Source organism: Narcine bancroftii, chromosome 3 (assembly GCF_036971445.1).
Source record: "Narcine bancroftii isolate sNarBan1 chromosome 3, sNarBan1.hap1, whole genome shotgun sequence".
Taxonomy (NCBI): domain Eukaryota; kingdom Metazoa; phylum Chordata; class Chondrichthyes; order Torpediniformes; family Narcinidae; genus Narcine; species Narcine bancroftii.
This window is the reverse complement of record NC_091471.1, coordinates 354,757,082-354,783,377: the sequence shown is the minus strand read 5'-3', so window position 1 is coordinate 354,783,377 and position 26,296 is coordinate 354,757,082. Positions and strand designations below refer to the sequence as shown.

Sequence of the window (26,296 nt, the reverse complement as noted above, 5' to 3'; positions counted from 1 at the left end):
TGGAGTCACCGTTGTCTTCTCCGGCTTCTGCCGATGATCAAGACTTGGACCCAGCTCCATTTGGCATCTTACTGGCCAGAAGCAAAGATTTTGCATTTTTTACTGTTATTGTCATTAAACTGGTCCCACATGGGCAAGTCAGGTGTTGAATTTTTTCCACTTGCAATGTCATGTCAGCATTTTTTTAAAAATTTGGTGTTTGGATCTTTTCAGTTTTTGGATAAGGGGTACTTGACCTGAATATATTGTACAGCATGGAATTAGGCCATTCATCCCAATGAGCACACTGACCAATTAGCACCCAGCACCTGGTCCATTGCCCTCTCTGCTGAAGTGATTTGACAACTTGTTCAAGCAGTATATTCCACTCTCTGGGTGAAAGAGTTACTGCTCGTATACCCCACAAATCTCACCCAGCCCCATCTTACCCTAAACCTATGTTCTCTAGTTTTAGGTATGTGTTATAAAGAAAAGTTTCGAATTAAATCCTCAAATTACATTTTCACTCCTCTCAGATAAATAGATTTTAAAGAAAATCCTTACTCCCATTTTCCAGACATTAACCATACTGATTTTGATAATGTTGGTGTGAGGAAGAATGGACAGGGATAATGCTATAATCAAATGCTGTACAGTGTAAAACAATTATTCAAACTTATTTGATGTTTAATATACTTCATTCACTATTTTATATCCTGGCCCCTGGCTAGAAAAATGTTACCAATTTATTTTTGGTTTTATCGATGAACTTTGTGACCAGCTGAACAAGTATGAATCTTGAACTAAGTAACAGGAGTTGCAACAGAAAGTTGTTAATAGAACACATTAAATAATTTAATTGTAGAGTCAACATCCTTAAATGCCTACAAGATTCAGATAAAAGAATACAAAAAAACCTTTCCAGGAATGGGACAAAATTGTGAATACACAAGGGGGCATTATTTGATGTTTCATGTACAGAAAGTTTGTAAGCATTTCATCCTCATTATCATCTTGGTGGAAGGATCATTGATTGAGCTATACAGCATGGAAACAATGGTAATTAATGATATCCATTAATGACCCATATCCCTCTAAACCATCCCAGTCCATATATGTTTAAATGTCTTTTAAATATCACAATTGTATCTGCCTCTATCCTGTCCTCTGGCAGCTTTTTCCAAATATGCACTCTCTCAGCAGCGAGGAGGTGTCGGGTCCAGCAGCAGCGATGAAGAGGTGTCACTCAGGTGGTCTTCTTTTGTAAGCAGAGATCAAGTTTTTTGTTTGGAAAGTACAAAACATTACTTCATGTGAATTTTCCAATTGTGGTGTCATGTCGGCACTCAAAAAGCCTGCCATTGTTTGTGCTGTTTGACCGCTGATACAGGTATTCTGCTGATGCTACTGTACTGCATAGTTCCATTGTTCCAAAATCTGAAAAAGCATCTGGTCTCAAGCATCTCAGATAAGGGGGGGGGGGAGGGGTGGTGGGGGGAAGTTGGAGCAAATCAAATTTCTTCTCAGTTCTTCCACACTGCTCAGTCCCCTCCTCTTAGCGTTGTATTGTTTTCAAATTTGACCTACCAAAATGACCCACTTCACACTTTTCTCAGTTAAACTTCATCTACCACTTCTCAGCCCAGCTCTGCATCCTATCAATGTCCTTCTGTAACCTCTAAACTATCCATAGCACCACCAACCTTCACGTCAACCACAAACTTACTAACTCGCCCTTCTACATCCTCATCTGGATAAAATGTATAGAAATCACAAAGAGGAAGGGCCCCAGAACAGAACCATGTGGAACACCTCTAGTCACCTACCTCCTTACAGAATACGAACCATCTGCATTCTTGTAATGAAGTGAGATCAGAATCTTCCCACATATAGATATTAAGTTGTTATAGTTACAGTTCACACTTGCAGTCACAGTGTTAAAATTCAACTGCTTAAAAATACACCATTTCTAAAATCAACACATTTTTCACAGGCACCAAAATCTCAAGCATGTGGCTTACTGAACTGCCTGAGAGATTTTGTGGCAACCTTTCAGTTGCTCTACACATTTTCTGCTTCACATTTGATAGCTTATTTTTAATTAAAGGAAACAATTCACTTCCTGTTTAAAAGGTGCTATGGATTTTGATTCAACATGGTTCCTTAAAATACATACAACCATCAAATCCTTTCCTCCTTCAGCTGTTATCAAAACACAGAAAGAAACAAGAGTTGGCCATTTGTACCTTGGAGCAGATCCACCATCCAAAATAATTGCTAATCTTAAGCACCACTTTTCTGCTTCAAATCTATCTCAATTACATAAATGACTGAAGATGTGCCTTCATCCAATTCATATTTGGCATTTGAAAAGTTAGTCCTCTTAGGTAATGAATTCTCAAGATTAATCATTCTCTGAGAGATAAAATTTATTCTCCCCCTGTCATGAATGGCTAACTACATCAGGATGTTCTTTATTGATTACAGTTCAGCATTCAACACCATCTTCCCCTCAAAACAGATCAGCAAACTCCAAGTCCTGGGCTTCAATACCCAACTTCATAAAAAAGGGGTGACGACAAAATACAGGAGGGAGCTTGAAAACTTGGCTGAATGGTGCACCAATAATAATCTCACACTGAATTTGACCAAAACCAAGGAACTGATCGATTGTAGACTTTAGGAAGGGAAAACCAGAAATGTACAATCCAGTGAGCATTGGGGGAAATCAGAGGTGGAAGGATGAGCAAATTTAAATTCCTGTGAGTCACCATCTTGGAAGATCTTTCCAGAACTCAATGTACTCATAATCATTGTGAAGAAAGCACGTCAGCAACACTACTTCCTCAGTTTGTGGAGGTTTGGTATGACATCAGAGACCCTGGCAAATTTCCTAACTCACGGTACAATGTTTGCATACCACAAACTGAAAACCTACTTGAAGGAGAAATTGGGAAGCAGGCTGAGGTTATCAGAAGGAAGCAATTTTGAATATGTGATTACAGACACAGTGATAATTAAAAGATTCATAACAAACATGTACATCAAACTGCAAGAGAAAGAAAACGAGGAAGCAAGCTGTAAACCCAAACAAAAATGGGAACAAGATCTAAACATAAAGATAAAGAATGAAACATGGGAAAAGCTATGCTCCGGAACTATGAGAAATACAATAAACACAAGGTTATGCATGATACAATATAATTGGTTACACAGGCTATACACCACGCCCCAAAAAGTTAAATAAATGGGACCCAACAGTATCAGACAGATGTTTTCACTCTAAGAAGGAAACGGGAACAACAGTACGCAATTTGGGCATGTGAGAAAGTGGGAAAAGTTTTGGGAAGATCTAAATCAGGTATTAAATAAAATCACAAAAAGCAACATACCAAAAATTCCAGAGATCTTTCTTCTAAGTAATATAAGAAGTAAAGAACTTGGACTCGATTTGGATGGAGCACAAAAAAGATTTATTATGATAGCCTTAGCTGTAGCAAAAAAATGTATTATGTCAACCTGGAAATTAGAAGATAGCCTGAGAATAAAAAATGTATTCCATTGGTAAAAAAAACATAATTTAAGAAATAACATCACAGTCCTACCGCGGACCTCCACCGCCTAAAATGACAGAATGAGAAGAAGACGAAATGAACTGACCCAGTATGTAAAAGTAGATGGCACAAATTTCTTGTTTATTTTCATTTTGTGATGATATTGTTTAACGTATCATATATGTTGAATGTTGAGTGGGTGGGGAGGGGGGGTGAAGGAGGGAGGGAAGGGAGGGGGGAAAAGGGGAGAAAATGACACTGTGTATATTCAAGAGGGAAATGTTTGTGTGCATTTTGGTCAGTTATGGTTCATAGTGTGAAAAATTTAAAAAATTTTAAAAAGAGACCCTGGCAAATTTTGACAGGCTTCATCAAGGCCTGGTATGGGGGAACCAATACGGACAGAAAGCCCTGCAAAAGGTTATGGACATAGCCCAGCACATCACAGGCAAAACTCTCCCTGTCACTGAGATAATCTATGTAGAATGCTGCCGTCGGAGAGCAGCAGCAATCATCAAGGATCCACATCTCCCAGGACAAGCTCTGTTCTTGCTGCCCCTCCATCATCAGACTCCTAAACAAAAGGCTCAAGAGTCTCATTTAAGGACTTGCTTATTTTTATTTCTGAATATTTATTTTTTTCTGTATTTGCACAGTTTGTTTGCCTTTCTTTCTTGTTCACTTTTCTCTCTTGTACACGAATCCTTTTTTTTGTTTGAGTACTTTTTTTGCACTACCAATAAGTAGAAATTCAGCCTGGCCTGCAGGAAAAATATATGATGTCATTTATGAATGACAATAAATCAGAACTTGACCTTGAAGCTTGACACATCCCTTTTCCACACCCCTTCTTGCATAATTCATCCTTCACCCCCATCATCGCCAAAGGCAAGCACTTTCAAATTCCCTCCCTTCAAATTCTTAATCAAACATTTTTAAATGTTTGCTTCTGTGACTCAGCATCCATTTGCTTCCTCTTTGAACCCCTCTGAACTGCGGAGCACTTGCTTGGTGTTTCAACTGATATTTACGTCTTAACCGACATCATCTTTAAATAGTGCCACAGAATAGACAAGTTTTAATTTAAAGATTCAGCATAAATTCTCCCTCCACTGCAGATTATTGATTTTAATATGTTTCAGTGTTGTCATGAACATGTCTCACAAAATGTGTCATTTTGCAGCAGGAGGATTGTGCATTACAGGTGCAAAAATAACTAGTAATTTGTCACTTAGGCAAGTTATTTTTTTTAAATGAAGTTTTGCAGACTCATGATAAGAAACCTGAAGAACAGACTGCGTCACTGACTTTTTAAGGAAGGCATTGGATTTAGTCGTCATCATGGCTGGAGTAGTGGCAAAAAAAAACCTGAACATTGTCAAACTGGATAGGGCCAAACAAGAATTGGAAGTTTAGCAACTGCAAAAAGCTTTTTTAAACAATTGTGCTGGGTCAGATGGAAATGGGACCAGTTCTGGCAATTCTTTGAAGAACAATTTACTTCGCTGAATTATTCACCCATTTTACCTGGCACTGCCAAGCACCCCAAATGTCATAATTCTAAAATTACTTCAATGGCTGTTAAACTCTTCTTCTGAAAACATATTCATGGACATAATCAAAATAAATGGAAAATCATGAGGATTCCTAAATGCATCCAGAATTGGTTGTGGGTTAAAAGCAGGGTTGGGAGTTGAAAAATCCTAAAGGTATTTCCTCATCATGAAACAACTATCGGCAGAGACATGGCCATTTTTATGAGTTGTTGAGAACAGGATTAAACCTTTCCCTAATTAAGTAGATTGTGAACCGTTACCTTCCAAAAACACTCAAAAGGCCGGCAACCTCCTGTTTGGGGGTGGGGGTAGGAAAAAGAGTGGACCTTTTATCAAAGCCATTCCAGATTAAGTTACATTAAAGGATTTAATGGATAATAGGACATCAAGGAATCTCCTCACTCTTTACTGGGCAGGAACAATTACCCTGCCAAACAAGAAAATGGGACAGGACAATACTTGCCTCTACTTCAAGCTGAGAACATTTTCCTCCACCCCATCAACTGGATCACAACTCAGTAGTACTCAAGAAGAAAATGTTATACAACTGCAATTTTGTCTTATGCAGCATTCACAAACTAATTAGTGTACTGAACTGAAATTAATTCTCCTCCCCCCCCCTCCCCCTTTCATTTTGAAGTCAATGTCATCAACTGAAATTGAACAACATGTTTTCTCTGTTCTCTGTTACTACATTGATGTTAAATACTAGTCCATTAACTTTACACAGTGCTAATAGCATCCTCAATGTACTTACTCTGGTCTGCATAATTTTTTGCTTTGAGTTCAAGTTGCCGAGTCTGTGACTCAAGCACCTCCACACGAATCTGAAGGTCCTTCTTCTCCTGTTCTTGAGAATCCTCAAACTCTATAAATTTCTAGGCCAAGAGAGAAAAGGCATATTTTAAGTACTTTTGATGGTCTTTAGAACAACTTTAATTACAGAAAACAATTTGAGGGATAAGAAAATGTTATAAACTAAACAATTTCAAAATCTTTGCAATAATTTAGGAATGGGTATGAACTATGAACTTAATCCAGAAGACAACAATCTAGTATCAATGGTCAATTTTCATCAGGAAAGGCACTTGTCCAATAGGAAAAATACTGCAAGGTTGATCATCCACTCTACATAACTGCAACAAAAAAAGGTAATAAGTGTTAAACCCATCCACTGCTGCTGCCAAACTATTTGATAATTAGAAATATTAGACAATGAAGTTAACATTGGCGATCAGAATTAATCATTTGGCAATGCTATTTTCATAAATATGCAAATATTCTACAATAACAATTCCTGGGAAAATTAAGATACTGAGGCAGTGGATTCGCTCAGGGCGAACCGGCCCCACTTGTAACGCCACGTAGCGGGGAAACCCTGGGAAGATGGTGTCGTCGGGGGTTTCTTCCTCACTCAAACCTCCTGCATGGCGCACCCTGGGCAGCGATTGTGACGTCAACACGCACATGGTGACTGAACCAGCACTGGCCTTAAAGGGGCACGCGCCAAATGCAAATCAAACAGTCGTTAACGACCCTCAGCGTGGTGGCTGTGCTTCTTACACTACTCACACCGCCACAATACTTTTATTTGAAGTTCGTGCAGTTTACCAACATCCTACAAGGACGTAGTCAGAATAAAACCCAAAATATTGACCATAATAATTTGAATCAGAGGTTTCTGCAATGAAGTGAAGAATGAGAAACCGTAGAAGAGTAAAAACAGGGAAATAACAAGAATAAATAAGCATAAGGATAAAGAGGTGATTCTTGGTGATACATTTAGAAATGGACAGCATTCTTTCCAAGCAAAATTACATGCAGTCTTGATGGTGCCATTTGAAGAACACCTCAAGTTTACTTGGATTTGTAAGGAGGAGAGATGTTTACAGTATTGAAACCTACATACCAAACAGACAATCTATCCTCTTTGCTGAGTAGCAACATAGATGGAACTCTTCAGATATGAGGATTTAATAGATGACGGAGTTCGGTGTTTTGCGACAGCATCACAATGCAAACATTCATATTATGAACCAGCTTACAATAATATATAAAAAAATAAAATAGTAGTGCATGAAAAGTAAGGCAGTGACTTTGGTTCATTGATCATTCAGGAATCGGATGGCAGTGGGGAAGAAGCTGTTCCTGTGCTTGTCTTTCCGAATGAAGCAGAGTGAAGAGGGCATGGTCTAATTTTACCATTTTCTCCCAATATTTATCTACATTACACACCAAAGACTGTGGAGAACATTCTGGCTGGTTCCATTGCTGTCTGGTATGGAGGCACAAAATCTCAGGACAATAAAAAAAATTCCAGAGGGGGTGTAGATGCCCTCAATGGAGTGAAGTTTGGTGCCCGTGATGTCGCAGGCCGAGTTAACAACCCTCTGGAATTTTTTATTATCCTGAGATTTTGCGCCTCCATACCAGACAGTGATGGAACCAGCCAGAATGCTCTCCAAAGTATACATGCAGAAGTTTTCGACTCTTTGGTATGTAATGTAGATAAATATTGGGACAAAATGGTAAAATTAGAGTAGGTTACATACATACACACATTTTAAAGCAAATCTTATTTGAAATACTGAAGAATTCATATTCAGTGTACATTACAAAAGCTATGGAGGATGCTATGCACATTTCACAAGTAGGTGCTAATTGAAATTATGTCATAAAATGAATAGACCATTGTCTTGGACTGGAGACACTTTGGCTGTTTGCAAGGATCTACAAAGTGCTCACAGAAAGGTCACTCCTGGGTTCTTGTTTACCTGAAACAACAGATGGGAGCAAAAGACTAACTCTTATAGTTTGCTGGAGAAGGTGGGGGTTTGAGGAGTCACGTGATGGAGTAGTGGCCGGACGGTGAACTCCAGCCCTCTCCAGAAAAGTCGGGAAAAACAAGAGAAAACACAAAGGCACAGAAATAAAAGTTACAGAAAAGTGAGTATAAAGGTGGAAAGAAGATGGCGACAAAAAAAGAAAAGTCGAAAACAACGGTAAGAAGAGAGGAAGAGAAGACAACGGAGGAAAAAGGTGAAGGCCTTACCTGTCCGAAGAGGCCCGCTGCGGAGAGAGAAACCCGCTCCCTCAGGTCGGTAAATAATGGACTACAAAAATGGCTCGCAGAGCCGAGTAAAAGTGCGCAACCGCGCATGCGCGAAACTTCGCGCATGCGCGATGCGAATGAAAAAAAACACACCGACGGGAGGGGGGACCAGCTGGGGAGTCGATCTCCACAGCCGGCAACGACAGCTGCAGAACACCTGCAGCAAGAAGAGACCACAGAAGACAATAGAAACAAGATAGAAGAGGAGGAAAGGGCAACAAAGAAACAACAGATGGTCAACCCAGAGGAAGAAGAAGAGGAAGAGTATGGTGAAATAGAAGAAGAAAAGAGAGGCAAGGTAAAGGATATACTTGCTCTTATTAGAGGATACATGGAATCATTTAAAGAATGGCAAACACAGGAATTTAAGGATTTAAGAAAAAGAATAAACAACACAGAGGAGAAAATAATTAAAATGGAGATGACCTTAACAGAAATGGGAAAAAAAATGGACAAGATGGAAGAGCGGGCAGTAGCAGCAGAAATGGAGGTAGAAGACTTAAAAAAGAAATTGGAGAAATCTAATAAAAAAACTAAAGAGACACAAGAACTACTAGCTCAAAAAATAGATACAATGGAAAACCATAACAGAAGAAATAACATAAAGATAGTGGGCCTTAAGGAAGATGAAGAAGGCAAGAATATGAGGGAGTTTATAAAAGAGTGGATCCCTAAGACCCTAGGATGTCCAGAACTACAGCATGAAATGGAAATAGAAAGGGCACATAGAGTATTGGCCTCTAAACCACAACCACAACAAAAACCAAGATCTATTGTAGTAAAATTCCTAAGATATACTACAAGAGAAAAGGTACTGGAGAAGACAATGGAAAAAGTAAAAGAGGGCAACAAACCACTGGAGTATAAAGGGCAAAAAATCTTCATTTATCCAGATATAAGTTTTGAACTCCTAAAGAAGAGAAAAGAGTTCAATACAGCAAAGGCGATTTTATGGAAGAAAGGGTATAAATTTATACTAAAGCATCCAGCGGTATTGAAAATATTTATTCCAGGACAGCAAAACAGACTATTCTCGGATCCAGAAGAAGCACGAAAATTTGCAGAACAATTACAAAAATAGACTGAGGGAGGAAGACGGGTAATGAGAGTTAAAATGATCACGACTGATATGTATGTGGGTAAAGACAAAAATAGACTGAGGGATGAAGACGGGTAATGAGAGTAAAAATGATCACGATTGATATGTATGCAGGTAAAGAGGTATAAGAGTGAATAGAGACAATGAGCATACATGAATGTATCTGTACTTAGAGGAAAATATAGATAGTATAGACAAGAATTAATAAGGGAAGGTAATGGAATAGAGAGAATAAGGAGGGAATTAAAAGAGGGACCTTTGTGACATATGAAAAGTGAAATCTTTTCTGGGGGAGGCGGGGTGGGGGGAAATAGCGGTCACTGCAAAATCAGTTGACGCTTGCGAGTGGATTCGCAAATCCAAATGGAGAGGGGAGATGTGGTTGTCCGACAAGGGATAAAGGACAACTCAGGAGGTGAAGGGGAGATTGGGGATAAATAAGATAGAAATAGGAGAATAAGGAAAATGTTAGATGTTGTAGGAATGTTGTCTTATAAAGAGTTGAAAATAAGAAAACAGAAATGGAAAAGGAGGAAAGGTAATGATGGAAAAACGGAAAGAGAAGATAAACAAAATATAAAAGGGCTACGCTGAACTATATGTCTTGAAATATTAATGGAATACATAACCAAATTAAAAGGAAGAAACTACCAAATTTAAATGAATAAATGTATTCCATTAGAAAAAATAACATATTGGTTAAGAAATAATATTGAAATATTCGAACAAGTATAGGAGCCTTACATTAAATACAATAGCGAAAACCTACCGGGGACAAACATTACCTAAGTTGATGGAAGGAGAAGGAAAGAAAAGAATGGACTCAGTAGAATTTCTGGTGTAATTTTGTTGAATGACAACATTGTCTGACTGGCTTAATGCAACCTAGATTGTATACCTAAAATGGATGAGAGGGGGGGGTGGGGGGGTGGTTTGGGAGGAAAGGGGGGGGGGGAGAAAAAGTCACTGTATATGTGTGAAAAGAAATAGTGTATATCATGGCTAATGTGATTTATGGTGTGAAAAAAAAAAAAATTAAAAAAAAAAAAAAAAAAAGAGAAGGTGGGGGTTTGGTGGCAAGTGAGAGAGTTACATGGGCTTTCTAACAGTTAAAAGATGAAGGGAGGGAGAGACTGAACAGTCACAGCTGAAGCAAGCAGGAAAAGCTTGTTGGAACTGAAACAGAAAGCTCCAGAGCAGCAGATGGCATGAAGTGCTATTTGTCTGATGTTTCTCTTGGAATAAGTAAAACAGAAAGGAACTCTGTGCTAGTCTGAAAGAAAGAGGTCATCATCTGGAGAACCCTGATGGGGCAAGTTTCATCAGCAAGACATTGAGGTGGTACCTCAGTTGTGGAAATTCTGGAACAACAAATCTCTCTCTGCAAACCTCCAATGAACCTTCCTGAGCAGTAAACATTTAACTTTCGAGCACCAAAGCCTGGTGAATTTTATACATGTTAAATTCTGTGCACAGTATAAGAATTGCCTACAACCAGTGAACTTGGAAGTATAAGACGTGAGATTAAACTGTGAACCAAATAACTTTTCTTAAATTTACACACATCATAGACGTGCACTTAGAATTAGAAGGGGGTTAATTTGGGTTAGTTAAGTTAATAGAGAGAAGTTAAAGTTTGATTCTGTTTTCATGTTTAAAGTTAATTAAAAACAACTTTTGTTTAAGTAACTACTTGTCTTGGTTATCTTGAATATCTATTGCTGGGTTTTGGGGTCCTTTGGGCTCATAACAGGTGACATACCAAATCTCCTCAGGCACATCACAAAGTATAACTGCTGGTGGGCCTTCTTCATGATTGCATTAACATGAAGACTCCAGGACAGATTCTCGGAGATGTTGACAACCAGGAATTTGAAGTTCTTGACCTTTTCCACTATTGAGCCCTCAATGAGACTGGTTCATGTTCCTCTGACTCCCTCCTGAGGTCCACAATCATCTCCTTGGTTGTGCCAACATTGAGCGCAAGGTTGTTGATGTGACACCACTAAAAGAGCTGATGTTTCTCCCTCCTGTATGCTTCCTCATTGCCGTCTGTGATTCCGCCGACAACTGTGGTGTCATTGGCAAATTTGACGATAGCATTGAAATTGTGCCTGGCCACACAGTCGTGGGTGTATAATGAATAGAGCAGTGGTGCAAGTATGCAGCAGTACACAAAATCTTTGCATGCAACGACAGCTCCTTAGACTTGTCATCATCCAGTTGAATTTTATGTTTCATTTTCAAAAATGTCTAGGCAAACACATGAAAATTAGAGCAGGAGTAGGCAACTGGGCCCTCAAGCTAACCCTGCTATTCAATATAATCATGGATGATTTATGCTGCCTCAGTTCCCCCTACAACATGGGATATTCTGGCTCTTCAGCCCAAAATATCCCACCCAAACTAGTCCCACCTGCCTGCATTTGGCCTGTATCCATCTAAAACCATCCTATCCTTTAATCTATCCAACTTTTTTCTTAAACATTGCAATAGTACTTGCCTCAACCACCTGCTCCAACAGTCTGATCCAAACACTCACCACCCTCTGTGTAAAAATTCCCCCTCTGGTTCCTGTGAAATCTCTCCCCCCACACCTTAAACCTATATCATCTGGTTACAGATTCCCCTTATCTCGGCAAAAGACTCTGATCTGTCGAATATTATCTATTACCACCTTAAATATATTTGATAAACAAGGATCCCAGTACCAATCCCTAAGTTACACCACTGTTTATGGTCTTCTAATCAGAGAAGCATCTTTCCACCATAACCCTCTAATCACCATTAGCCAGCTAATCTTGGATCTCATGTGCCAAGGTCAATGAAGACCTGTCATGGGGAGGTCAAAGGTGTTGTTGTTGACTGTTCATTGGAATGCAGTTGAGTTAATGGTTTTCAAGGTTGGGACAACAAGAGTACAGGGCAGCATGTAATAGCATACGGATTGGTATGCTAAATCAGTTGCAAATCTGTGCTAAGTGAAGACTTGGAACCCGAGCTATTTTCCATAAACTGAAAAATTACAAGAATGTTAGCATTAGCATTTTCATTTGCAAAGTTCCACTCGCATTACCTCAATTGTCTTTTGTCATGAATTTACATTTAAAAAATCATATCACATTATCTATTGTTTCATCCTCCCTTAATATAGGCTGTTGCACTCTTCAACACAGGGACTGATCATTATTTTAAATCAGCCTAAAGAAAGTTCTCCAAAATATTCTCTTTACCATTAAAAAAATAGCATGACTAGCAAAATTATTTTTCAAAATGGTATGTGTGGCAGTTAAATCCTTGATTCAAACCTCAATTGTGATCTAGTTACAAGTCAAAATTGTTTGAAAACCTATGCACTTGGCATTAGAGTTTCAATCTTTCATGAAAGATTTTCCTGACAAGTGCCTTCTTAGACATGTTTACATTTTAAAATTCAACTAATTACACAGCCAGAAGAATGAGCTCCCAAGATTCTACCCTTCTTCCTTGTCTGGTTTATTTTAAGTGGGAAACAACTCCCTACATCATAGTTGCAGGTTGGATGGGAAGAGAAATCAGAGACAAAGGACAAAATCAGTAAGCATTGATGCAATAGGACAGACACGGTAAGCACAAAGCTGTTACAGTGTCAGCGATTGGAACCGGGGTTCGAATTCCACCCTGAATGGAAGGAGTTTATACATTCTCCACATATCTGCTTGGATTTCCTCCAGGTGCTCTGCTTTCCTCCTAATATTCAAATCTTACTGGGGATTGTAGGTCAATTGGGTGACACAGGCTTGTGGGCCAAAATGTACGTTTACATTTAAAAAAAATTAAAATATAATAGACAAACACTTCTCGATATAAAAGCTGTGAAAAATATATGTGCACAGACAAAATACAATTACATTTTTATATAAAGATGATTCTCCTTTTCACACTTTTGCAATGACAAATTGAAAGAAATTCAAACTTAATTTAAGCTTATTGATATTGATAAGTTGAGTGCAAAATTGGCTTGATTACATGAGTGGAGTGTTTTTGTGACTGAGGATCTGTGACCAGTGGTATTTCACAAGAATCAGTGCTGTTGTTCATAAATTATAAAGATTGGGATGAAAATGCAAGAGGTCTGATTAATATTTTGCAGAAACCATACAAATTGTTGGAGTTATGGATAACAAGGTAGGTTACAAACCTGTTGTAAATTTGGATGAAGAGACAGCACACAGCTTAATCTAAACAAATTTAATGGGCAAAAGTAAACCATACAAGCATTGAGGTACAGAGGGATGCAGGTCTATAGAGCCGTGAGAGTGGAAACACAAGTGAACAGTGGCAGATGAGGCATTTGGTCTGCTTGCCTTTCATCAGTCAAGACATTAAATACAAAATAAACATAGGAAGTCATGTTGTAATCCTACAAAGCTTTGTTGAGGTCACATTTAGAGTATTGTGTGCTGTTCTGGACACAAAGGAAAGATGTGAAGGCATTGGAGAGGGGCAGAAGAGTTTCACCGTTAGGTTGCCTGGATTGGAATGCATTGTTTTTTCTGGAGCAAAGACCAAGGGGATGATCTGATAGAAATATACAAAAATTATGCGAGTTATTCAAAAGGTGGATAGTCAGAATCTTTTCCCAGGTGAAAAAGTCAAATACTAGATGGTATAGGCTTAAAATTAAAGGAGGCAAGGTTAGAAGAGATAAGCAAAACAATTTTTTTGTAGACAGAATAGAAGGCACCTGGTTCAGGTGGGTGGGGGGGGGGGGGGGGTGCAGGCGGTTGAGGCAGATATGACATCAACATTTAAGAGACATCTAAACAGACAGATGAACAAGCAGGAAATAGAGGTTTAAAGACTACATGCAGGCAAATGAGATTTGTAAGATTAGCACTCTTGTCAGATATGGTGGGCTGAAGGGCTCGTTCCTTTGCTGTACTGTTCAATTATTTTAATTACAACTGAATATGATCCACCTGAATATGACATCCTGACAATTACACTGAAGAACAAAGATTTTGCTTCCTGAACACTTTAAATTATCTTTGTGTTCAACTTGAAGTTGTCTATAATCCCCAATTTTCTTTCAGGAAACAAACCTTTTGGAAAAAAATTGTTGTCCAGTGTCATCTTAGATAATGTTGAATTTTTTAAAAAAAAAACAATTTGTTGAAGAACCTCAGGGGATGAACAACATCTGTAGTAGGGCTTGGAAGGAATTGGTGATGTTTCAGGTTAAAACTGTTCATCAGTCTGGATGTTAACAACTTGGTTGTGCGGCAAGGCTGTTAATGTCAAAGGAGGCAAGGGAATAGGGCCGCAGAGATAAGGAAAAGCTGGGAAGGTGATGGTGAAAGGGTGAAGGGGGAGGGAAGGATGGATGAGCATTTCTGCACTGCACTACAACAAGAAGGACCACCCAGCCACCGGACACTTCGATTCCACTTTCCATTCCCACACAATGACATGTCTGTCCAAGGTGTGATATACTGCCAGGCTGAAGCCACACGCAAATAGAAGGAACAGCACCTTGCATTCTGCATTGGCAGTCTCCTACTTGATGGCATTAATAAAGTCCTTCAATTTCTGGTATACATACCCCACCCCTACTCACGCCCCTTCCCCCCACTTTCCCTCATCTCTCTGCCCCATTCCTCAAGCCTGCCCCATCATTTCAACATGATCACAGGTGATGTACACTGGCCTAAACTCATTTTCTATACTAGTTCCCAACAAGTCTCAATTCCTTGACCTTTCAAATATTTGTGCAATTACACTTTAAAGATCTCAAATAATTTTGTCTCAGCTTCCCTTGAGAGCAAAGAATTCTAGCAATTTACTATCATTTGAAAAAAAGAATGTTTATGAACAAAATATAGAATGCTGGAAGAACTCAGCAGATTGAACAGCATGTGTGGAGGCCAAGGGACAGTTGACATCTCAGGTCATGATTCTACATCAGGACCAAGGGAGAAGAGGAAAGACAGCCAGCATATAGCAATATGGATTGGGACAAAGGCTCGTAGATGATAGGTGGAACCAGATGTGGAGGAGATGATGAGCAGATGAGCTAGGTGAAAAGAAAGAAGACATGGGGGACTGCAGGAAATTAAAATGATTTGCAGTTAGAAGTTCATGAAGGCTTCTGCAGAAAAACTAGATGGTCTGTTCACAACACCTCATCTTATGTCTGGCACCCTCCAACTGGAGGGCACTAACATTAACTTCTCTGGTCTCCATTAAAACCAACCCCCCCACCCACCACCCACCACCACCATCTCTCTCTCCCTTTTCTCCTCGGTTTCCTTTCACAGAGCCAAAATCAATTCACACCTTCCTGTTGGTCTGAACTCCAGTCCCTCTCTCTCCAGTCTTTAATTCAACTGTTTGCCTGGCATTTGCTTACACCTTGAAGAAGGTCTAAGACTTAAAACGTTGGTAATACATCTTTACCTCCTATGGACGCTGCGAGACCAGATGAGCTCCTCCAGCAATTCTGTGTTTTTACTACAATCACAGCATCTGCAGACTTCCACGTTTCACTCTGTTGTTGGCTCTCCACACCCTCACCTCTCTTCTCTGCAACATAGGAGGTAATAATACCAGTTCTTTTGTCAAGTTTAAAGGACCTAAACAACCCTTCCAAATTGTGCTTCATTTTAACTCTCCTTCTCCTCCCAAACTGACAAGTCTGTCTTTAGCCTTCTCTATTGTAATAAGAGGTCAAAGCAAATTCATACATCAGTTCATTTTCCATTTAGGTAGTTTACTATCTAATGCTATGAGTGCTGAATTTTCCATTTTCAGGTAATCCACATAGCTTGTTCTCTCTTTCCATACACACTTGGCTATCCATCAAGTTTTCTCTTTTTGGTCACCTTTTCCATCCCGTCCTTTCTCACCCTCCTCACCTGGTTCCATCTGCCCATCATTCCTTCCCCATCCGGTTCCACCGATCACCTACTTGCCTCTTATCATAGGGATATTTACAGTGTCCTTCATGGTGAAGACTAAATGCAAAAATAAATGATTTCATCTTTACTTCTTGTTATTAACTCATCAACATTGTTTTCAGGAGGAGTCACGTGATGGAGTAGTGGCCGGACGGTGAACTCCAGCCCTCTCCAGAAAAGTCGGGAAAAACAAGAGAAAATACAAAGGCACAGAAATACAAGTTAAAGAAAAGTGAGTATAAAGGTGGAAAGAAGATGGAGACAAAAGGAGAAAAATCAAAATCAACGGAAAGAAGAGAGGAAGAGAAGACAACGGAGGAAAAAGGTGAAGGCCTTACCTGTCCGAAGAGGCCCGCTGTGGAGAGAAGACCCCACTACCTCAGGTCGGTAGAAAAAGAACTACAACAATGGCTCACAGAGCCGAGTAAAAGTGCGCAACCGCGCATGCGCGACTCCTCGCGCATGCGCGATGCGCATACAAAAAAACACACCGACGGGAGGGGGGACCAGCTGGGGAGTCGATCTCCACAGCCGGCAACGACAGCTGCAGAACACCTGCAGCAAGAAGAGACCACAGAAGACAAGAGAAACAAGATAGAAGAGGAGGAAAGGGCAGCAAAGAAACAACAGATTGTCAACCCAGAGGAAGAAGAAGAGGAAGAGTATGGTGAAATAGAAGAAGAAAAGAGAGGCAAGGTAAAGGAGGTACTTGCTCTTGTTAGAGGATACATGGAGTCATTTAAAGAATGGCAAACACAGGAATTCAATGATTTAAGAAGAAGAATAAACAACACAGAAAAGAAAATAAATAAAATGGATATGACCTTAACAGAAATGGGGAAAAAAATGGACAAGATGGAAGAACGGGCAATAGCAGCAGAAATGGAGGTAGAAGACTTAAAAAAGAAATTGGAGGAATCTAATAAAAAAACTAAAGAGACACAAGAATTACTAGCCCAAAAAATAGATATAATGGAAAATTATAACAGAAGAAATAACATAAAGATAGTGGGCCTTAAGGAAGATGTAGAAGGCAAGAATATGAGGGAGTTTATAAAAGAATGGATCCCTAAGGCCCTAGGATGTCCAGAACTACAGCAAGAAATGGAAATAGAAAGGGCACATAGAGCATTGGCCCCTAAACCACAACCACAACAAAAACCAAGATCTATTGTAGTAAAATTCCTAAGATATACTACAAGAGAAAAGGTACTGGAGAAGACAATGGAAAAAGTAAGAGAGGGCAACAAACCACTGGAGTATAAAGGGCAAAAAATCTTCATTTATCCAGATATAAGCTTTGAACTCCTAAAGAAGAGAAAAGAGTTCAATGCAGCAAAAGCGATTTTATGGAAGAAAGGATATAAATTTACACTGAAGCATCCTGCGGTATTGAAAATATTTATTCCAGGACAACAAAACAGACTATTCTCGGATCCAGAAGAAGCACGAAAATTTGCAGAACAATTACAAAAATAGACTGAGGGATGAAGACAGGTAATGAGAGCAAAAATTATCACGATTGATTTGTATGTGGGTAAAGACAAAAATAGACTGAGGGATGAAGACGGGTAAGGAGGGTAAAAATGACCACGATTGATATTTATGCGGGTAAAGAGGTATAAGAGTGAATAGAGACAATGGGCATATGTGAAAGTATCTGTAATTAGAGGAAAACATAGAGAGTATAGACAAGAATTAATAAGGGAAGGTAATGGAATAGAGAGAATAAGGAGGGAACTAAAAGAGTGACCTTTGTGACATATAAAAAACGAAATCTTTTCTGGGGGGGGCTGGGTGGGGGGAAAAGAGCGGTCACTGCAAAATCAGTTGACGCTTGCGAGTGGATTCGCAAATCCAAATGGAGAGGGGAGATGTGGTTGTCCGACAAGGGATAAAGGGCAACTCAGGAGGGGAAGGGGAGATTGGGGATAAAGAAGATAGAAATAGGAGAATAAGGAAAATGTTGGATGTTGTAGGAATGTTGTCTGGTAAAGAGTTGAAAATAAGAAAACAGAAATGGAAAAGGAGGAAAGGTAATGATGGAAAAACGGAAAGAGAAGATAAACAAAATATAAAATGGCTACGCTGAACTATATGACTCTAAATATTAATGGAATACATAACCAAATTAAAAGGAAGAAACTACTAAATTTACTGAAAAAGGAAAAAATAGATATAGCATTTGTCCAAGAAACACATTTAACTGAATTGGAGCACAAGAAATTAAAGAGAGATTGGGTAGGACATGTAACAGCAGCATCGTATAATTCAAAAGCAAGAGGAGTGGCTATATTAATTAGCAAAAATGTGCCATTTAAAATAGAAGAGGAAATAATAGATCCAGCAGGGAGATATGTTATGATAAAATGTCAGATATATTCAGAGCTTTGGAATCTACTTAATATATATTCACCTAACGAAGAAGATCAAAAGTTTATGCAAGATATCTTTTTGAAGGTAGCTAATACGCAAGGGAACATACTAATAGGAGGGGATTTCAATCTGAATTTGGATCCAAATATGGATAAAACGGGGAAAAAAATTAACAGGAAGAACAAAGTAACCAAATTTATAATTAAATCAATGCAAGAAATGAAACTTGTGGACATATGGAGGAAACAAAACCCAAAAGAAAAGGAATACTCATACTACTCGACTAGACATAAAACATACTCAAGGATAGACCTATTCCTGTTATCAGCCCACATACAAGGGAGAGTTAGGAAAACGGAATATAAAGCTAGACTATTATCGGACCACTCACCCCTGTTATTGGCAATAGAGCTAGAAGACATCCCTCCAAGAATGTATAGATGGAGATTAAACCCCATGCTACTTAAAAGACAGGATTTTAGAGAATTTATTGAAAAACAATTAAAAATGTACTTTGAAGTAAATACGGAATCAGTGGAAGATAAGTTTATACTATGGGACGCAATGAAAGCATTCATTAGAGGGCAAATAATAAGTTATGCAACCAAGATGAAGAAGGACTATAACCAGGAAACAGAGCAGTTGGAAAGGGAAATAATAAACATAGAAAAAAAATTAGCAATAAAGGAAGATACAACCAAAAGAAGAGAATTGGCTGATAAAAAAATAAAATATGAAACATTACAAACATATAAGGTGGAGAAGAATATAATGAAGACAAAACAGAAATATTATGAACTAGGGGAAAAAACACACAAAATCCTAGCATGGCAGCTTAAGACAGAGCAAACTAAGAAAATGGTATTGGCAACAAGGAAAAAAGACAAACAAATTACATATAATCCAAAAGAAATTAAGGAAAACTTCAGAGAATTCTATGAACAATTATACCGAACCGAAAACGAAGGGAAAGAAGGGAAAATAGATGAATTTTTGACTAAAATTGAACTACCAAAACTACAAATAGAGGAACAAAATAAATTAACAGAACCATTTGGAACAGTAGAAATACAAGAGATAATAAAAAATTTACCAAATAATAAGACACCAGGAGAGGATGGACTCCCAATAGAATTCTACAAAACATTTAAAGACCTAATAATACCGCCCCTCCTGGATGTAATCAACCAAATTGATGAGACACAAAACTTACCAGATTCATGTAAAACAGCAATAATTACAGTGATACTAAAACAAGGGAAAGATCCACTCTCACCAGCGTCATATAGACCAATATCTTTGCTAAACACAGATTATAAGATAATAGCTAAACTATTAGCGAACAGATTAGCAGAACAGGTACCGAAAATGGTAAATTTAGACCAAACTGGATTTATCAAAAAAAGACGCACAACAGACAATATTTGTAAATTTATTAACTTAATTCATGCAGTAGAAGGAAATAAAGCACCGGCAGTAGCAGTTGCTTTAGACGCAGAGAAGGCCTTCGACAGAGTAGAATGGAATTACTTGTTCAAAGTATTGCAAAAATTCAGTTTACCGGAGAAGTATATTAATTGGATTAAAGCATTATATAAGGGACCGTTAGCGAAAGTGACAGTAAATGGACATGTATCAAAGCAATTTAACTTAAGCAGGTCAACGCGGCAGGGATGCCCACTATCACCATTATTGTTTGCGCTAGCTATAGAACCACTAGCAGAATCGATAAGAAGAGATAATAATATAAAAGGAATAAAAATAAAAGACAGGGAATATAAAATCAGTCTGTTTGCGGATGATGTGATAGTGTACTTAACAGAACCAGAACTATCAATAAAAGAACTATATAGGAAATTGAAGGAATATGGAGAAGTGTCGGGATACAAGATAAACGTAAATAAAAGTGAAGCAATGCCTATGAATAACGCGGATTTCTCAAAATTTAAAGAGGAATCCCCATTCAGATGGCAAACGCAGGCAATAAGATACCTAGGTGTGCAAATAAACAAAAATCTAGGCCAATTATATAAACTCAATTACAATCCACTAATGAAAAAATTACAGGACGATTTAGAGCATTGGAAAGAGCTACCACTAACACTGATAGGAAGGATAAACTGTATTAAAATGAACATTTTTCCAAGGATACTATACTTATTTCAGGCATTGCCAATACAACTGACAGAAAAATTCTTCAAAGAGTTAAAGAAAATAATAAGGAGATTTTTATGGAGAGGGGGGAAACCGAGGATAGCACTAGACAAATTAACAGAATGGTATAAACAAGGAGGCTTACAATTGCCAAACTTCAAAAATTATTATAGAGCCGCACAATTAAGGTACCTATCAGATTTTTATCAAACAAGGGAAAAACCAGACTGGACGAGACTAGAATTAGATAAAATAGGGGAAAAGATACCTGAACACATATTATATAAATGGGACGAAAAATTGGTACAACATAGAACTTCTCCAGTATTACACCATCTCCTCAATATATGGAAGAAGATTCATGTAGAAAGAAATAAAATAAATTACCAAATACCAAAACTAATATTGACGCAAAATAAGCTACTCCCTTTTACAATAGACAACCTTGCCTTTAGAAAATGGGAAAAAAAAGGGATTAAAAGAATAGAAAATTGTTTTTCAGGAAGTAGATTCTTATCCTTTGAACAAATGAGAGATAAGTACAATATAACGGGAGATACAGCGCTGGCATATTACCAACTGAGATCCTACTTGAAAGATAAATTAGGAAGCAACTTGAGTTTACCAGAGGGAAGTAACCTTGAATATGTGATTACAGATACAATGTTAATCAAAAGATTTATAAAAAATATGTATATTAAACTGCAAGAAAAGGAAAATGAGGAAACAAATGGTAAAACTAAACAAAAATGGGAACAAGATTTAAATATAAAGATAAAAAAGGAAACATGGGAGAAGTTATGCTCTGGAACGATGAGAAATACAATAAATACGAGGCTGCGTATGATACAATATAATTGGTTACACAGACTATACATTACACCGCAAAAGTTAAATAAATGGGACCCAACAGTATCTGATAGATGTTTTCGATGTAAAAAAGAAAGGGGAACAACAATTCATGCAATCTGGACATGTGAGAGAGTAGAAAAATTTTGGGATGATCTCAATCAGATATTAAATAAAATAACAGAAAACAATATACCAAAGAATCCAGAGATCTTTCTCCTAAGTAACATAAAAAATAAAGAATTTGGAATTGACTTGGAGGATGCACAAAAAAGATTTGTTAAGATAGCCCTAGCTGTAGCAAAAAAATGTATTATGTCAACCTGGAAATTGGAAGATAATTTGAAAATACAACAATAGTATATAGAAATGAATAAATGTATTCCATTAGAAAAAATAACATATAGTTTAAGAAATAATATTGAAATATTCGAACAAGTATGGGAGCCTTACATTAAATACAATAGCGAAAACCTACCGGGAACAAACATTACCTAAGTTGATGGAAGGAGAAGAGAAGAAAAGAATGGACTCAGTAGAATTTCTGGTGTATTTTTGTTGAATGACAACATTGTCTAACTGAATTAATACAACCTAGATTGTATAACTAAAATGGATGAGAGGGGGGGGGGGATGGGGGGGTGGCTTGGGAGGAGGGAGGGGGGAGGGAGAAAAAGTCACTGTAAATGTGTGGAAAAGAAAAAGTGTATATCATGGCTATTGTGATTTATGGTGTGAAAAATAAAAAATTTAAAAAAAAAAAAAAAAAACATTGTTTTCTGTAGGCTCTTTCCTTACCTCAGCCACTTTCTTACCTCAGTCTTAAAAAAAGCAGCATCTATCCTCAAAGACCCCCACCACCCATGCCCTCTTCACTGCTACCATTGGAAAAAGGTACAGGAGCCTAAAGATGAGCACTCAATGGCACGACAGCTTCTTACCCATTGCCATCAGATTTCTGAATAATCAATGAACCAAAAGACAATGACTTATTTTTTGTGCACTTTTTTTTTAATATTGTAATGTTACGGAGTGTGGGTGGCGATGACGGAACGTGGGTGGCGATGACGGAACGTGGGTGGCGATGACGGAACGTGGGTGGCGATGACGGAACGTGGGTGGCGATGACGGAACGTGGGTGGCGATGACGGAACGTGGGTGGCGATGACGGAACGTGGGTGGCGATGACGGAACGTGGGTGGCGATGACGGAACGTGGGTGGCGATGACGGAACGTGGGTGGCGATGACGGAACGTGGGTGGCGATGACGGAACGTGGGTGGCTATGACGGAACGTGGGTGGCTATGACGGAACGTGGGTGGCTATGACGGAACGTGGGTGGCTATGACGGAACGTGGGTGGCTATGACGGAACGTGGGTGGCTATGACGGAACGTGGGTGGCTATGACGGAACGTGGGTGGCTATGACGGAACGTGGGTGGCTATGACGGAACGTGGGTGGCTATGACGGAACGTGGGTGGCTTTGACGGAACGTGGGTGGCTATGACGGAACGTGGGTGGCTATGACGGAACGTGGGTGGCTATGACGGAACGTGGGTGGCTATGACGGAACGTGGGTGGCTATGACGGAACGTGGGTGGCTATGACGGAACGTGGGTGGCTATGACGGAACGTGGGTGGCTATGACGGAACGTGGGTGGCTATGACGGAACGTGGGTGGCTATGACGGAACGTGGGTGGCTATGACGGAACGTGGGTGGCTATGACGGAACGTGGGTGGCTATGACGGAACGTGGGTGGCTATGACGGAACGTGGGTGGCTATGACGGAACGTGGGTGGCTATGACGGAACGTGGGTGGCTATGACGGAACGTGGGTGGCTATGACGGAACGTGGGTGGCTATGACGGAACGTGGGTGGCTATGACGGAACGTGGGTGGCTATGACGGAACGTGGGTGGCTATGACGGAACGTGGGTGGCTATGACGGAACGTGGGTGGCTATGACGGAACGTGGGTGGCTATGACGGAACGTGGGTGGCTATGACGGAACGTGGGTGGCTATGACGGAACGTGGGTGGCTATGACGGAACGTGGGTGGCTATGACGGAACGTGGGTGGCTATGACGGAACGTGGGTGGCTATGAGGGAACGTGGGTGGCTATGAGGGAACGTGGGTGGCTATGAGGGAACGTGGGTGGCTATGAGGGAACGTGGGTGGCTATGAGGGAACGTGGGTGGCTATGAGGGAACGTGGGTGGCTATGAGGGAACGTGGGTGGCTATGAGGGAACGTGGGTGGCTATGAGGGAACGTGGGTGGCTATGAGGGAACGTGGGTGGCTATGACGGAACGTGGGTGGCTATGACGGAACGTGGGTGGCTATGACGGAACGTGGGTGGCTATGACGGAACGTGGGTGGCTATGACGGAACGTGGGTGGCTATGACGGAACGTGGGTGGCTATGACGGAACGTGGGTGGCTATGACGGAACGTGGGTGGCTATGACGGAACGTGGGTGGCTATGACGGAACGTGGGTGGCTATGACGGAACGTGGGTGGCTATGACGGAACGTGGGTGGCTATGACGGAACGTGGGTGGCTATGACGGAACGTGGGTGGCTATGACGGAACGTGGGTGGCTATGACGGAACGTGGGTGGCTATGACGGAACGTGGGTGGCTATGACGGAACGTGGGTGGCTATGACGGAACGTGGGTGGCTATGACGGAACGTGGGTGGCTATGACGGAACGTGGGTGGCTATGACGGAACGTGGGTGGCTATGACGGAGTGTGGGTGGCTATGACGGAGTGTGGGTGGCTATGACGGAGTGTGGGTGGCTATGACGGAGTGTGGGTGGCTATGACGGAGTGTGGGTGGCTATGACGGAGTGTGGGTGGCTATGACGGAGTGTGGGTGGCTATGACGGAGTGTGGGTGGCTATGACGGAGTGTGGGTGGCTATGACAAAAATTTCATGATTTGTTCATGACAATGAATTCCGATTTCTATTTATTTATATATCCATAGAAACTTTTATTATTTGTTTTGAGCTTTTCATACTTTCACTGCTGGATCCCACAAACTTACTAGTCCACTGGTCTATATGAGCCCTTGTCATCTTAGATGCCCTACTTTCAACTAAACGTTTTCCTTGATCCCATTTGTTCACCACAGATTATGCCTGATCCCTCATTCTAATTGTGATAAATGACTAGTGAGTGCTAGGGACCATCTGTTTGACCTCACTGGCCACTGTACTTGTTTAAAAGCATTATTGTAAACATTCTGCTGCTCCAATGTGATCCAAGTGCATTCTTTCATGGGTTTTACAATTCAAATTAAGGCAACAAAATATGCTACCAATATCAATACTCAATGTCAATCGTAAAGTCGGATATCGGCAAAATCTAATGTGTCAGTATGGAACGTGTAATGCAAAAAAAAAATGCAATTGTCCAAATTTCTAAAACTTCTAGTGGTTAATATCTTAAAATGATGACTTGAAGACAATTTAAAAAAATTTAGATTGAAAACAAAGATTGAGACTGTACATTATAAAACATCATCAACAGTAACGAACAAAATTATACACACCAGTTGGAATATAGTCATAAACTATACCATGTCAATACTGCACCGCAAATACCTTTTTGCAGTTTTGCAATCATGTTCAAGCCCAAACACTTGGCTAAAACCTTTGTAAAGATCAGGTCCAGTGTCTCAAAAGCTGCAGTTGGCTTGCGCTACAATTAATGCAATTTAATTTAACCTCAAAGAAATGTACTCACAAAAAAGCACAGAACTTTTCATAAAATTCCAATACAAGCTGTTTATAATTTTGTGATCCTACACATCCAATGAAGTTTAAAATAATGTGTAAATTATTTATGTGTAGAAAAGATTCAAAATACTGTAGTTTTATGGCAATCTTATATTAATGCAAATCTGAAGCCAGTGACTTTATTTTAAAATGTTCTAGGTCAGATTGCCTAATATAGGAATGAAATTTAGAGATCCAGCCTCAAGGGTCAACATGGTAGCAAAGAGAGAAAATCTGTCTCATGGAAACAGTCATTTCTGGTTACAAAGTACAAGGATTGTATTTTTGAGCAGGCGTTTCCAATTTAACATTCCTTCAGTTTTACAAATTTGATTTTATTCCACATTATGCAATGACAAAGTGCACATTAGAAACAATCAAGGTTTCATGCTTAAAGATTGGCTCCTTTTTCAGCAACATGCAATAAATAATACTTTGTCTTTAATTTACCATACACTGTTACCGTAGCTGTTAATACAACATCTTTACAGCACCAGCAATCCGGATCGTGGTTCGAATCTTGCACTGCCTGTAAGAAGTTTGCATATCCTCCCTGTGTCTGTGTAGGTTTTCTCCGGGGGCTCCAGTTTCCTCCCACTGTCCAAAATGTAGGTTAATGGGGTATAAATTGGGCAGCATGGACTCATGGGCTGAAATGGCCTGTTACTGTGCTAAATGTCTAAATTAAAAATGTAACTATTCATACATTTGGAACCTGTGAGATCCACTTCCCTAAAACAACCTTAGATGATTGTTGCAATGTTTAGATGGTAACAAGACCACATCGTATCACTGACTGCCAGGACAGAATTTAGAATCAGCTTATTATAGCACGGAAACAGGCCCTTTGGCCCAATTTGTCTGCCCAGGTTAGTCCCATTTGCTGGTTCTTGTA

At 39.5% G+C, this 26,296-nt stretch overlaps 1 protein-coding gene across 6 annotated transcripts in view; it reads right to left on the bottom strand.

Annotated features, from left to right (window-relative positions):
* LOC138759450 (C-Jun-amino-terminal kinase-interacting protein 4-like) overlaps positions 1-26,296 on the bottom strand; it is a 159,195-nt gene that overhangs the window by 126,291 nt on the left and 6,608 nt on the right. For all 6 annotated transcript variants that reach the window (XM_069929905.1, XM_069929903.1, XM_069929904.1 and 3 more), the window contains exon 2: positions 5,847-5,967. In XM_069929905.1, the coding sequence (XP_069786006.1) occupies positions 5,847-5,967 (121 nt within the window). The remainder of the gene's footprint in view (positions 1-5,846; positions 5,968-26,296) is intronic.